This window comes from Rhopalosiphum maidis, chromosome 2, assembly GCF_003676215.2.
Source record: "Rhopalosiphum maidis isolate BTI-1 chromosome 2, ASM367621v3, whole genome shotgun sequence".
NCBI lineage: Eukaryota > Metazoa > Arthropoda > Insecta > Hemiptera > Aphididae > Rhopalosiphum > Rhopalosiphum maidis.
The window spans coordinates 78,883,177-78,898,572 of NC_040878.1; the positions used below are offsets into that span (position 1 = coordinate 78,883,177).

Below are 15,396 nucleotides of genomic sequence, written 5' to 3' on the forward strand. Positions count from 1 at the left end.
ATTGAGTACTGGGAGTTGACTCAATGAATTTACTCATTAAAGTGAATTGATTCGATGAAAGTGAGTCACAATTCACATCCCTATTATTGAATAGGAATGTAAAAAAGTAATACCTAGGTATTACTTTTTTATTATTTAAGATCACGTGTTCCCGCATTAAATCGACTTACGTGGCATTGCGATGAGTATTTATGCTTTTCAGTTAAACACTCGTCGATTTGTTGACCATCGTACATTAATATGTATTGGTATTAATTATATGTCAATACTGATGAGCAGCATAATACCGTTTCGAAAAGTATAAAAAACTTCATCCTTTTTAGTCTTACGATGTACCAACAGATGTTGCTTAAAAATAATAAGTTGCGCTTGAGTTTTGTGTTTGGTTTTCAATTGATTCTCAAATATTCAATGAGCAATGATCTTTGAAAATATTACGTAGATTAAACTGAATATTATGAGCAAACGGTAAATTGTTGTAAGATTATCAAATATAATCATTATACTAAAAATTAATAATTAGTTGTACATCCTTTGATTTCAGAGTTACCCACTAAAAAAAAAAAACGAATTTTATAATAGGGATCTACAATGTATGATTAAAAATAATTTGTGCGTAGTATCATTGATACTAGTATATTACAATGGACTTAATGAATATTAAAAAAAAAAAAGAATCTTAACGTTTTTACAAATTTATATTATAGGCAATCAGTTTGGGAAAATGATTGGTGGCCCTGAAAAGGGCCTTTTTATAAGGGTGTACAGCAATGTATTAAATTATTTGGAGCTGGTGTATTTAGTGACGGCTTTAGTTCCTTCACTGACTGCGTGCTTGGCCAATTCACCGGGCAACAGGAGTCGGACGGCGGTTTGGATCTCCCGACTGGTGATGGTCGACCGCTTGTTGTAGTGGGCCAGACGACTGGACTCGGCGGCGATACGCTCGAACAAATCGTTGACAAAACTGTTCATGATGCTCATGGCCTTAGATGAAACACCGGTGTCGGGGTGTACTTGTTTCAACACTTTGTAGATGTAGATGGCGTACGATTCTTTCCTCTTTGGCTTGCGTTTCTTGTCGGACTTGGCGATGTTCTTTTGTGCCTTGCCCGACGACTTTTTCATTGCCTTTCCTGCGGATTTACCTCCTGGAGCCATGGTTGGTGATTGTAGTAACGGTGATTGTTAAAGACGATACAATTCAAACACGAATGATGTCGAATCGTCGAAAACGACCGTATATATTACTAACCCGATGATGGCACGTCATACGGCCATTGACGAAATTCTAAAAAGTATGACGGAACAAACAGGATTTGACAACAAACAAAATTTTAAATAACACAGTACCTTCTCCATAAACAGAAATCGTTATTATGACGATTAAAAACAGCATCGTTCAGTAGCAATTGCAAAGCAAACAGTATCATTTAATACCGTCATAACGTTTCAATCTGTCTAATCACAGAATTGTTTTTTAGTTTTTAACTATATAAGCTACGTATTTTACCACCATTTCATCATTCAGTGTTCGAGTATACTTCAGAGCAGTCGTCAAGCATAATCACAATCATGAGCGGCAGAGGCAAAGCAGGAAAATCGAAGGGAGGTAAATCCAAGACCAGGTCGTCCCGTGCCGGACTCCAGTTCCCCGTCGGTCGTATCCATCGTCTGTTGAGGAAAGGAAATTACGCCGAGCGCGTCGGAGCCGGAGCACCCGTGTACTTGGCCGCCGTCATGGAATACTTGGCAGCTGAAGTTTTGGAATTGGCCGGTAACGCCGCCCGTGACAACAAGAAGTCCCGTATCATCCCCAGACATTTGCAATTGGCAATCAGAAACGACGAAGAACTGAACAAATTGTTGTCCGGTGTTACCATCGCACAAGGCGGTGTGTTGCCCAACATTCAAGCCGTTCTTTTACCCAAAAAGACCGAGAAGAAAGTATAACTTTTTCAACTAACCCTTTCTACTAAAACGGCCCTTTTCAGGGCCATCAACCTTATTTATATTAAAAAATTAACAATGGATGATTGTTTGCTACTTCCCCGTAGTTAAACCGATGCAAGTACAACGTCGCATCACTGTAGCACTTAACAAAATAATGTAAAGTCCTTTGATGCATTTTTTTTTTTTTGTAATTGTTTATTTGCTATGCATAACGACAAAATAATCCAACACATATACTTTAGCTACAGTTACATTATAAAATTATTTAATATTGAACTTCAACACAAATATAATAACAATAGGATGTAATTCGTTACTGATACTAACATTTTACAGGTACGGAGAACGGCGGCTATCATGCTACCGAAACTAAAACAAGACTACCAATTTTCTTTAAACTATTCGCTTTTAAAATGTCAAAAATCTTTCTAAGATAATTTTATCTTGATAACCGTTAATATATTACGTGGTAATAATATAATATTGTAGACCGTTAATATTATTTTTTATTTGATGACCAAAAAATCTAAATTTATTATTATTACCTACAAATAAAAAACAAGTCCAATTATCAAAATACTGTCGTTTTAAAATAGAATGTAAGTTATTTTTTTTTTTATCAACTTTAACTATAGATAATATAATAATATATATCACTGAACACAATAATAATAAGTAATATGGAATTTATATGATTACATCTATCGTACGGTACCTTTTGAATTTTGTAGTTTTAATATCCATACACAACTCGTACAATACTTCTACAATGCAAAAAAAAATACTGTTCTAGTTATTCAAAATTCACAATAACTCAATGTAAAAACTGTTGGACCTAACCTTCTACTATGAACGTAGAATCGTTAATTTATGGTGAAATGTCCCAAACACATACTACCCGTTAATTCAGATATAGATTATCAGTACAGCACCATGTTGTGATGATCATTGACTGCAAAACGACAACAATTAAAATGATCGATAACTTAACATAGGACAGCGCACATTGTAAATTATAATAGTAAAGGAATTTGTGAAATGATAGTAGTGGCCCTGAAAAGAGCCTTTTTAATGGTAACAAAATGAGAGTTGTGTTTATTTAACCTCCAAAACCGTACAGGGTACGACCTTGGCGTTTGAGGGCGTACACGACGTCCATGGCGGTGACGGTCTTCCTTTTAGCGTGCTCGGTGTATGTTACGGCATCACGGATTACGTTTTCCAGAAACACTTTCAACACTCCACGGGTTTCTTCGTATATCAAACCGGAGATACGTTTTACTCCACCACGACGAGCTAACCGACGAATGGCGGGCTTGGTGATTCCCTGGATGTTATCGCGGAGCACTTTACGATGACGTTTGGCTCCTCCTTTTCCAAGACCTTTTCCTCCTTTACCGCGTCCGGTCATGTTGATTTTATGTAGTTTCTAGCTGATTACTCGACAAACTGCTGCGACGAACGCTGAACGTTGACTGATGCTCGATTAACAAATTTCAATGTATTTATGCGTTTCACGGAGCACGAACGGCCAATCGAAACGCTACATTTGTTTTCTCCCACTTACCGATTATCGACAACGCGTCAAATTGTTCATGTCTTACGTTATGATATCAGGTATTTAAATTGCAAACGTTTTACGAAATACAAACTTTTTATTAAGTTATTATTGACATTTGAAGACTTTACTACCTAACTACTTTATTTATTTCACACTTTTAACTATTTATAATGACTGTATATATTAAATATTTAGGTTTAGATGTATTAAATCAGGAGTAAAATATACCCTACTGACCACTACTAAGTTCACTATGTTTGATATTATGTCTCCATTTTAGCAAAATTACATAATATATATTGTTAAGTATGTATAAGTTACTTTAGTTTTTCACATTGAAATGTACTTTTTTTTTTTATCAAAATAAAATGAAAATTTAATGACATTGTTAATAAATAATATGCGTACAAAATAAAATGAATTTACCCATCAAAATATAAATATTTTTTCTATTTCTACTATTCCAATAAATACCTTAATAATTATTTTTAGAGTTTACTGGTAATGATTCATTATTAAAATAAAATCAGTATATTTTTGAGGATTTAAATAAAATAAAATACTACTAATTTTAAATCATTGATTCAGAACAATTAGATATTATGGATGTTACAATATTAAATTATAGCATAACTGTTTATAATTTTTAAAAAATATTGTCTATTTCTTTTGGTGAAGTATGCTTTTGTAAATAGTAAATAGGTAGTAGATAGTAAATACAAATAACATCTGCATAACTAACAATAAGAATTAATATTATTATACATTGACTTTAGTAGTAATTCATATTAAAATAAAATTAATTTTTTATCTGTTGACATTGACTTAACCACATTGTTAAGTCTTGAAAATAAAACTGTTTTTAACATTTCAAGACTCAAAATTGATTATGATTGAATTATAAAAATTGAAAAAAATATTAAAATATAGTGTGGTTCTAAAATCATTTTAAATAAAAGTATACTTCCAGAGGAATCAATTGAGAATGTGTCCAAACCAGTTAAATAATAATAAAATCTGAAAATTAAAAATGATAAATCATTGAACAATTTTGCAATGTAAGCTTTGAAAATATTCAATAGTATATTAAAGACTGTTTATAAAATAGAGTAGTTTCATGACTTTAAAATAAATAAAATTTAATTTTAACAATCGAAAAAGTTATTAAAATGTCTTACGATACTGATATTCTTTTAGCTACTAGTTTCCTTTTAATTGCATCACTGAAAATATGTCCAAACCAGTCGGATATTCATAAAATCTGAAAATAAAAAGTAAACCATTTAATATTTTAAATACACAAATTAAATGTGTACAGTTTAATAATAAAAATTATAATTGAATTTCTATTAAATTTAGAACCAGCCAAGTAATTTCAAACAATGATTTGATACAAATAATTAATTATCTAATTCCCACACAATTGAATCCTTTACATCCATTCTTCTCCAACTGCTAGTAACTTTATATAATATTATTTAAAATACAATCATGTTATGCAACTTACAATAAAAAATAATTAACATTTGTTCTATAATTATGCAAATAGTCCTCAACAAATAGTCAATATTAGCAATATTAGCTGGTGGACAAAATCATTTTTTGTCCAACACTGCACTGTCAAACAGTAAATTCACCCATTTATCACGGCTAGCATTTAGAGTTCAGGCTCTATCTTTTATAAGTTTGCAACAAACGAGTTATGTTACACCTGTGCTAATATATTTCAAATTAATAAGAACTTTTTTTAAAATACATTTTTGATAATAACTGTTCAATCCTTATTCTAAATATAAATTTAAATATATATTTGAATACACATAATACATATTTAATGTATCAGTTATTCATTACAATTGAAACAATATTTAATAGACATCGATGTAAATATAATGGTGTTTTTTTTAATTTTTCATACATTTTAAAATATAATGAATGGTAATTTGTTAAATAAGAATTCAATACAGCTATTTATTGTTTATTGAGACTATATTATTTTATAGTCAAATGTTTTAAGCCTGAAAATAATAGTATAAAACAAGATTATATTTAATGGCTTCTAAATATTATATTAATGTTTTTATACCTTTTCGAACCATTATTTTCATTATGTATTTTAACGGGACAATTTATTTACAATAATATTAATACTGAACTAAATACAATTTTTTATGCAGATATAATAGACTATAAAAGTTAGTAAGGTATTTAAATATAATATTTTCAAATAGCAATTTAGGATTGTATATTATACCTAATTTATTACGTTCTTCAAAAAATATCATTTTAAGAACAGTATAATTAATATACCTCAGAAATTAACCAATAAAAATATGAAAATTTCCGTACTTTTTTAATGTTGAAAGCATTAATTATATTTTTGTTAGTTTCTTAACAACAGATTGTAACAGATAGGTACATAACTAAATAAATAACGTACATTATTATTATAATTTATTGTTCCTCAAAATGTTAGGAGATTAGATTTTTAAATAACTAACGTTTTACATGACATAAACTTTTTATTAAGTTATACATAGTAAATTTTAAGACTAATAACAGTAATAAATAAATAATAACAGTAATCACTATTTTATTTATTTCATACTTTTAGTTATTTAATAACTGTATATGTTAATATATATATATATATATATATATAGGTTTAGAACATGATTAATATACTTTAAAATCAATGGTTTGGATGCATTAAATCGCGTGTAAAATATAAACCACTTCTAAGTTCACTATGTTAGATATTATGTCTGAATTTTAGCAAAATTACATATACTCTCTTTAGTATGAATAAGCGAATTTAGTATTGTATACTAATTTGTATTTGATCAAGTATTTTATTATATTTACTAAAATAAAATTAATTTACCTATAAAAATATAAATATTTTGATTTATATTTATGTAATAGGTATATTATTATAATTATAGTATTTTTATACAAGCATAATTTATTTTTATTTTCCAAAGTAAATGATTTTACTAGCGCAAGAAGTGACGATTGTTGTAAGTAAAACCAAGTTGACATATATTATATATTAAGTTGAGTATCTATCAGATTTTGGTGGTTTGTGATGTGGCGACGTGGCGTGTGAGCAATGTTACTAATTTCTCCATTATTCAAATTACCATCTACAAAAATTCGATGTATATTGATAGAATATAAAAAAATAACACTATTTTTATTTCGGACGCGAGAGCGTAACGGGCGTTTTTTCCACGATTTGTCGGTTGGTACGGAAGCATTTGGTGGTGAGCGAGCGAATTAACTTGGTGAGAATATCGTACCCGTCGAAGGACGATCGCACGAGAGCGGAGGAAACATTATGTAATAACACTTACGGACTTACGGCAATGTTCATAATGTACATATAAAAAAAATCAAAAATGCTTATACAAACACGGTGTCGGTTACTTACTCTACCAAATTTATCGCGATGCCGTATTATTTGAAAAAGCTCGAGGACGATGCGTTCCAGTCTTTTATGTTAGGTTAGGTCGTTATATGTGATGCCAAAATCGAGTTCACCCAATGGCGCTTATGAGTTTTTGAAAAGTGCGCTGTGGAGCCCGAAACCCATAATGGGAACTCAGAAAGTCTGAACGGTGTTTAAAACCTCGGTTTTATCGACGTTTTCGGGCGTGTTCGGTATACCTGCAGTATAGTTGATACACTCGTACGAGGTCAAGTTAGGTGAAGACAAGACGTAACATGTTGTGTTATTGATACAAACAGAGTAATGATAATATGAGTATAACTTACATTAACAATAATTAGGAAGCGGATTTATATGTATTATAAATTAAAAAATATGTACATATATATGTATTTATTTTTACCAAAAAATGCAATTAAAAATACAAACTATGTAAAAAAAAAAATGTTTTTATACTAGAAAAAAAATTTAAGTGTATAGGTACGTAGTTATAAATTATACAACACTACATTAGATTATTATTTTATTAACATTAATTAGTAATATATTCAAATTAAGTAATTATTCATTGGAGTCATGACATTCTTCATCGTCAAGTGTCAACAAAACAATTGACAATCATATATTTTTTTAGGTTGTCAAAAGTAAATCAACGTCAATTAGGATACAATATGTTTTTTACGTCAACAGAAGTTATAGGAACAAATTTAAAAGCCTCTAAATCAGTAAGACTAAATTCAAAAGAAGTTTGCGTATCGCAAGGTTAGTTTAGTTTTATTATCGCGTGGTGTGGACTATGGAGAGTTGCAAATCATGATTATTATTAGAACACATACATACGGACTAGAGAAGATAAAAACACATAATATAAAAGGGCGATACAGTACTAATTTTGTAAATAGCTGAATATTTAACAAAAATATGTGATGTAAGTAAATTATATAAAAATACGTTATTAAGATCAAATATGTACAAATATGTAATATCAACCATAGCTTAAAATAATCAGATAATCCTGTAACATAGGATATTTCTATAAAGGAATCATTCGAATATTATTAATCGCTACAAATATGTAAATACATACAAATCCGCACCCTGATAATAATATTGTTTATGATTTGATTACGTATATGATTAACTAAATATGTACTACAGACAGACTACAGTCTACAATAGGTTCCATATAATCGTTTCTATAGCAACCTAAAAGCATAAAAAATACATAATAATATGCAAAGAATTTATAGACATTACATTTTTGTCATTCGTAGGTACTTTCTTTATATTTGTAGACAATTTTGGTTATGTAAAGTATTATAACAAGTTATCCTCGATTAACCATAACGATTCCTGTTCTATTATTGTTCAAAAAACTTTAATTTTAACACTACAGAAACAAAGTTGTCGGATACCCACTATACCTATTACACAGCAGTGTGTTTCTAGGATTTTTTTTTGATTTTTAAGGACGTTATATTTTTTTATACGTTTACTTATAAGTTTATAAAAAACGAGTTATGTTATAAGACATGTGTATAATATATATTTTTTAAATTAATACAAGTTATTTTAATAAATTAATGTTTATAAATATTGTTTAATACCTATTCTAAATGTTATATAATATTTAAATTGAATACACGTAGTAAATATATAATTTATTTCTAACTATTTATTTTACTTGAAGCATACTTAATACACACACGATTGAATTTACTATTTTTTTCTTAATGTTATATATTTTAAAATACAATAAAAGGTAATTGATTAATACAATTACAATACAACTAGTTATTAATACTTTTCTATTGTACCTATAAGGCTATAACATTATATTATGTATTAATTGACAATTCATCCGGATCATATTGAACTTTACACCATTTTGTAATGTCCAAATCTTTTGCTTCTGAAAATAATTATAAAAATGAGATTATATTTTATAGCCTCTAGAATTATTAATATGTTTTAATTATTGAGTTAAAATAAAACTAAAAAATTAACCAATAAAAATATGAATATGCTGTCCTTATTTTTTTAATGATGAAATATTATTTCTATTAAATTAAGAAAAACATTATTTTGAAACATTTTTCCGGTGTGTTTCTAAATCACATGCCTGTCACAGAATTGTAAATTTCACTAAAATTACATTGGGTACTTTTTAAGAAAATTCAAATTAATCTTTTGTCATATACTTACACGATTCTAGTTTAGTTAATATGAAATTATTATTTATTTTTTGTTCTGATGTAGATACCAATGCGAATATATATTAAGGTATTTTGTACTTAAATAGGTACTTTATTCATAAAGATTATTTATTATAGTTTTAATTCAATATAATTTAAAAATTAAAATTAATAAAGAATTTTATAATTATATTGTATTATTATTTTATTATTGAACAGTGAACAAATAAATATTATCATTAATTATTTTTCAAAAGAATACATACCATCTTTCATTGTTATTATATACCCTTTGAGATGAGCATAGTATTTTTTTTGAATATCTAAATAAATAAACATCTAAATAACTCGAATAGTGAAAATACATTTAATTCTATTTCATTATTTTTTTTTTAGGTTATTTATTATTAAAAATATTATGTTCAATAAAATAGTTTATTTTTTGTTTATGAAGTACATACACTATAATACAGTGATTATATATATTATAATACATTTAGTTTAGGAGATAAGCAAATAAGTATGCATGTGTGTATGTATGTATATGTTTTTTTATTTATAGTTTTAATTCATTATCTTTGGCAATATTAGGCGAATCGATGTAAGACCTTAAATTGTATGTAATACACTGATTGTTATATAATGAAATAGAACACAACCCATATTATGATCAATAAACCTCAATGACAAAATAATAAACATTTCACTGGAGTTATATTAAAATACATTCTTTATATTATTTTAAAATTTAATCTTGAATAAAATTATATTAAAATAAAAAATTACCTGAAAAATTTTGAACTAAATTCTTCAAATTATCTGTAACAAATAAAATATACTTTATTAAATGTATTGCTTAGAACAAAACAATATTTTTAATTCTAATTTAAGTTATCAATTCAACAATAAAAATAGTATACATAGGGTATAATAATGAAGAATACAGTTTGACATATTATGTTATTCAATAAATTGTATATTGTTATTATTACCTGTTTGAAAAACAGAATTATTCTCTAATAAATTAAATAAAAATAAATTTAATTAACTGTTTTGCTTTGCCTAAAAAAATTGCTTCTTATGATTCAAAGTAGTAAGTATAATATGTATCAAACAAAACTATATTATACACTACAAAATGCTATAATTATTTTTTTACCGTAATTAAATATTATCCTGATATTGACGTACTGGTCCACTAATAAATACAAAATAATTAACAATAATCCTATAATAGTTTAATAGAATCTATTATATTTTTAATTGAATATTAAATTATTATTTTTATTTTTTTTTATTATTAATTCATACAAATATAATTTAATTACTAACAATGTGATTGGTTCAGACATTTTATTTTAAACCAGTGAATGCTTTGTGTAAATGACGAGGTTAATAATTAATAGTATAGTATGGTTTCCGCTATTATCCAATTTCATGCTCAAAATAATATTTTTTTCACTAAAAAATGATTTTTTCTTTAAAATATTCAATTTGGTTTTAATATTATTCCGATTATATTATTGTATAGGTACCTAAAATGTTTGCATTTTATAACAGCATATCTATACATATAATTTAACAAAGGTAATCAATTTTTTTTACTCTCGACAATGCATCAATACTTTTATGTAACATTTACTAAGGTTTTTATAAAGTAAAAATGTATTCAAACATGATAACAAGCCCATTTTAGGCTATAACTATAGTAAACACCGCATTTTTAGCTTGAAATAGTTCACATTTTCTTGGTAACTACTTCAGTTCCAAACAAGACGTCAGTAAATATATGTATTTTAGCACTATATTGTGATGGATGCATACTAGTTGAGTCCCGAAGATAACTACAAAAAAGGTCTATCTAATCCGAATTTCGGCCCGAGTTTATTTTGGGTACAGACGAGTTGTGGCCTGGGATTTTTTAGTTTTAGATAATTTAATATTGACAAATTGATAAAATTTAATCACAGTATAATGTAGATACCAATAAGTAAATCTTAGTCATTACTTTACTACCACTAAGAACGTTCCAAAATAATAATTTTTCTGTTTTATTTATATAATAATGTCGAATGAAATGTTGAGTGAAAAAAATCGCACTTTATTTGTTACCGATGGATATAAATTTCATTTTCATAAAAATTTAAAAAATAACATTAATCGATAATGCTGTAATAAAAAAACTTGTACACCATATATTCATTTAAATAATAATATAATTATTAAAAAAGTTTTAAATCATGAAAACCACGAAGATAGTGATGAAACATTAAACAGATAGACTGTAAGTAATCAAGCTGTTGATGATATTAATGAGAAACCGAGTAAAATTATTCATAGCCATCTTACACAAGACGTAGACACTTTGACAACATACGATTTAACATTAATAAGAAAAAATATTCACCATGCTCGATCATCTATTATGCCAAAGTTAACTGTGGACTTGAATTAATTACATATCTCTCTAGGTAATATGAATCATTTATTAATTACAAATTATAACGAAAATTTTTTACTTGTTAATTACAACACATCAATGATTTTATTATTTTTTATTGAAACTAACTTAAAATTGTTGAGTTAAGTTGATACTATTTTTGTAGATGGGACCTTTAAAAGTTGTCCAAAATTATTTACTCAAATATTTACAGTTCATGGTTTACAAAATGGTAATTATTTACCACTCTTATTTTTTATACTTCCCAATAAAGAAATTAAAATATATGAAAAGGCGTTTATGCACATTATATCTGAATGTATCAAACTCAAACTCATATACATACAATTTAAAAAAAGGTAGGCAAGTGAGTACATTTCTGCTATAGGTACATTAGGTGTCGAGTGGGTCACTATGATGGGTGTCTTAAATTTGAATTCAATGATATACTTTCGTATACAAAAACAGTAATGATACTGAAACAGTCAATATGCAGTATATATGATGTTCCGTTGCTCCAATAAATAGACTTATAATTATAAAATATACGCTATAAATTAAATTATAAGTGGTAAATAAATAATGACAACAACCAGTCAAAATGTAATAGTAAATTAAACAATATTTTAATATTGATAGGTATTTTTGTACGTACGCGGGTAGTTATTAATTATTATAAAATATTCACAATTTTTGGAAATGCATCAATAACTTCTTCAAAATTAATGTTTGCAGTGATGGCATTTTCAATAGATAAGATTCCCAACTCATCCAATTTTTCTTGGTGCAGTGATGATCTTAATCTATTATCAATTTATTTGAGAACTAAAAATGACCTTTCACTGAAACATGCATCGTCAAAACTGTATGCAAACACGTTTCTACATTTTTAAAAGCACGAGAAATTTGCATAAACTTAATAAATTTAATTTGATCAGATGTAGTGGTTGTTGAATTTTTATCATTAATAGATGAAATTAGACTTCGAGATTGAATAAATTCCTTTACAAAGTACCCAGTGACAAAATTTAATTTATTTTCAAACATCGATATTAACGTTTTAATTTTCGCCATGATTTCATTTCTGAAAAGATTATCTTTAAACAAAAATCCAAGTCTTGTTTCTACTTTAATATAAGCTTCTCTTCGATTTCGTAACTCCACCAATAAAATATATTTTCAAATTACAAGATGAGTATCACTCATGTAATTTTGTGTGGAATATTGAAGTCTTACATCAGTTTTTATCGTCCAAATTTTTACTTCTTGGTACTTTTGTTATTCTGTTATTTCTGTAATCTAGAGTATTTAATAACATGTGGGATTTTTATGGATATATTTTATGAAGTTAAACAAAGAATCATATAATGGCACTGTTAGCATCCGAATAATTATAATTAATTATGGTAAGCTCCGATCAGGATATATTTTAAATACCTACGTATCTAAAGGTACGTCTAAACGATAGAAATTGAAATATTTAATAATTTATTAGAGGTTCGCAATATAAATATGATACAGTGAAACCTCTATATAGTGGACAGCAATGGGGAATTATAAAATGTCCATTATAGTGAGTTGTCCACTATTGAGAAAACCTCTACATAGAAGACATTTGAGAGAAATTACTAAATGTACACTATAGAGAGATGCTGTAGAAAATTGATTATACATATAGGTACATACATATTACATATATTAATTTATTATTTATTATATAATAAGTATGTATTAAAAAGTGTATAAAGATGTTTAATGTTTATGTACAATTAGAAAACTCTGTAATCTTTTTTGAGGTAAATTTGTTCTGCTCTTCTGAATAAATTTGCAAATTGGCTACCATTTGTCATTTTTTGAATAAGAAAACCATTAAGATAAGATAAAATATGAACATATGAAATATATAAATATAGTATTTTAAATTTTTATTACTTATACATTCATTTTGATATGTATTGTGTCCATTTATGAAAGGTAATTTTTAATTTTGGTACTAGTTTTTAGTGTCCACGTCCATTATTAGGAGTGTCCATTAATGGAGGTTTTACTGTAATATAGTGGTTTTATATACACCCATCCAAACGAGTTTGGCGCGATAAAAAATAATATTATTAGTAACGATAGTATAATATATTGTGATAATATAATGAATACTCATTACTCAAAGTATATATTATTCTATTATATTTATAATTTATTAAATTATAACATAGAATGAAAGAATAGAAAATGTTTGGATATAATATGCAATTTTAAATGTTGATGTTATTAAAAAAAAATGTGGGAAAAACTGAAATTTGTAAATTGTTGAGGAACAATGACACAGTTTTAACATATTATAAAATGTCTAATACCATCCATGGCTACAGTTATTATTTTTTAGTTGTATAAAAATTATAAAATAGGTAGTTAATTTGTATAAAAAATCAGTTAACTACTAATATTATACTTACTCCGAAAAAAAGAATAATATATTGATCCTGTTAAAAATTGATTTAGTTATTATTTTAAAATTGTCAATTACCTAACCTAACCGTACGACCTTACTTAAGCACTGATGTGAAAGAATGCTATCATTATATGCGAACTGTTATGACTGCATTCGATTTTCATGAATTTAAAATTATATCATTTATGAATGTCTGTCAATTTATATATATATATATATATATAATATATAATTAATTGATATTTTGTGAAATATCTTTGAATTAATTTTTTTTTTTTATTAAAGAAACAAAACTGTATTAAATTATGTATAAGAAATGATAGTAAACCAATATAAACCAATATTAATCTTATATAATAATTAATATAATTTAAAATTTGAATATAATCTTTAAAGAATTATTTTTAATAAAAATTAATAATTAATACCAATTTACTATTTATAGATTCGTACGAAAAACGTGGTGCTAAAATTATCTAATTAACATCTCGGTGAAAATATTATAGTGAATTCTAAAATTAAGATATTTTGTGAATTTTAATTTTGAGATATATTGTGAATTGTTAACTATTGACTGAATTGTATTAATGAATCAATTTATATAGATTATATAGATAATAACATCTTTATCAATATTATTTATTAAAAATAATAATAATACTTTCACATCATTGCTCGTAAAGTTAAAAAATATTTAATATAAGATACATCGTATATTTTACTTGTACATGCTACAAATATTAAACAATATTTAAATCAAACTAATATTTTCAGAATTAAATAGTAATGTATTCTAATACAATTAATCTATTTTCACAGTATCAGTAAATTAAATTATAATTTTTTTTTCAATATTTGTGTTTATATAAACATTTTCTTTAAGTGTCGACTGAACAATATTAAATTAAATATAACTACTTATAAGTATTAGGTATATAATATTGAATTTGAAATACATAATTTTTTATAAATTGGTAGAATATGTAAAATAGCATAGCAAAAGTAGTATTATGGGCTTACTTTTAATTTCTGTGAATGTATAAACGTAATTAATTAATTAGTGTTAAGAACCATATATTATATTATTAAAATACTATGTAATATACAATATAATTTGATATATTGTGTTAATTTTAGTAACAATAAATACAGTTATTCAATTCATAACAATATACCTAACATTGTGTACAAAAATATACTTGTGAAAAACTTGTAAAGTCTTTGTCATGTACCTATAGTCTTCACTAAGTGAAGCTCACGTCTATACATAAATACATATCTATATTTTATAGTTTATATTACACATGGGGTTTTTATCTATAAAATATATTATACAAGTGAATATGA

The 15,396-nt window shown here is 26.2% G+C and overlaps 3 protein-coding genes across 3 annotated transcripts; 1 reads left to right on the forward strand and 2 right to left on the reverse strand.

The window, feature by feature from the left end:
• Window positions 1-737: 737 nt before the first annotated feature.
• Window positions 738-1,194, reverse strand: LOC113551083 (histone H2B). The gene has a single exon (XM_026953118.1). It carries the CDS (start codon window positions 1,159-1,161, stop codon window positions 781-783), a length of 381 nt encoding a protein of 126 aa, XP_026808919.1. The 5' UTR covers window positions 1,162-1,194; the 3' UTR covers window positions 738-780.
• Window positions 1,195-1,531: 337 nt separating this feature from the next.
• Window positions 1,532-1,975, forward strand: LOC113551087 (histone H2A-like). Its single transcript, XM_026953122.2, has one exon. The coding sequence runs from the start codon at window positions 1,576-1,578 to the stop codon at window positions 1,951-1,953; it is 378 nt and encodes a 125-aa protein (XP_026808923.1). The 5' UTR covers window positions 1,532-1,575; the 3' UTR covers window positions 1,954-1,975.
• Window positions 1,976-3,052: 1,077 nt separating this feature from the next.
• Window positions 3,053-3,415, reverse strand: LOC113551097 (histone H4). Its single transcript, XM_026953132.1, has one exon. It carries the CDS (start codon window positions 3,362-3,364, stop codon window positions 3,053-3,055), a length of 312 nt encoding a protein of 103 aa, XP_026808933.1. The 5' UTR covers window positions 3,365-3,415.
• Window positions 3,416-15,396: the final 11,981 nt, after the last annotated feature.

What these genes read in the sequence shown, in the direction of transcription:
- LOC113551083 (XM_026953118.1), bottom strand. Translation starts at nt 1,161, where the DNA reads ATGGCTCCAGGAGGTAAATCCGCAGGAAAGGCAATGAAAAAGTCGTCG.
- LOC113551087 (XM_026953122.2), top strand. Translation starts at nt 1,576, where the DNA reads ATGAGCGGCAGAGGCAAAGCAGGAAAATCGAAGGGAGGTAAATCCAAG.
- LOC113551097 (XM_026953132.1), bottom strand. Translation starts at nt 3,364, where the DNA reads ATGACCGGACGCGGTAAAGGAGGAAAAGGTCTTGGAAAAGGAGGAGCC.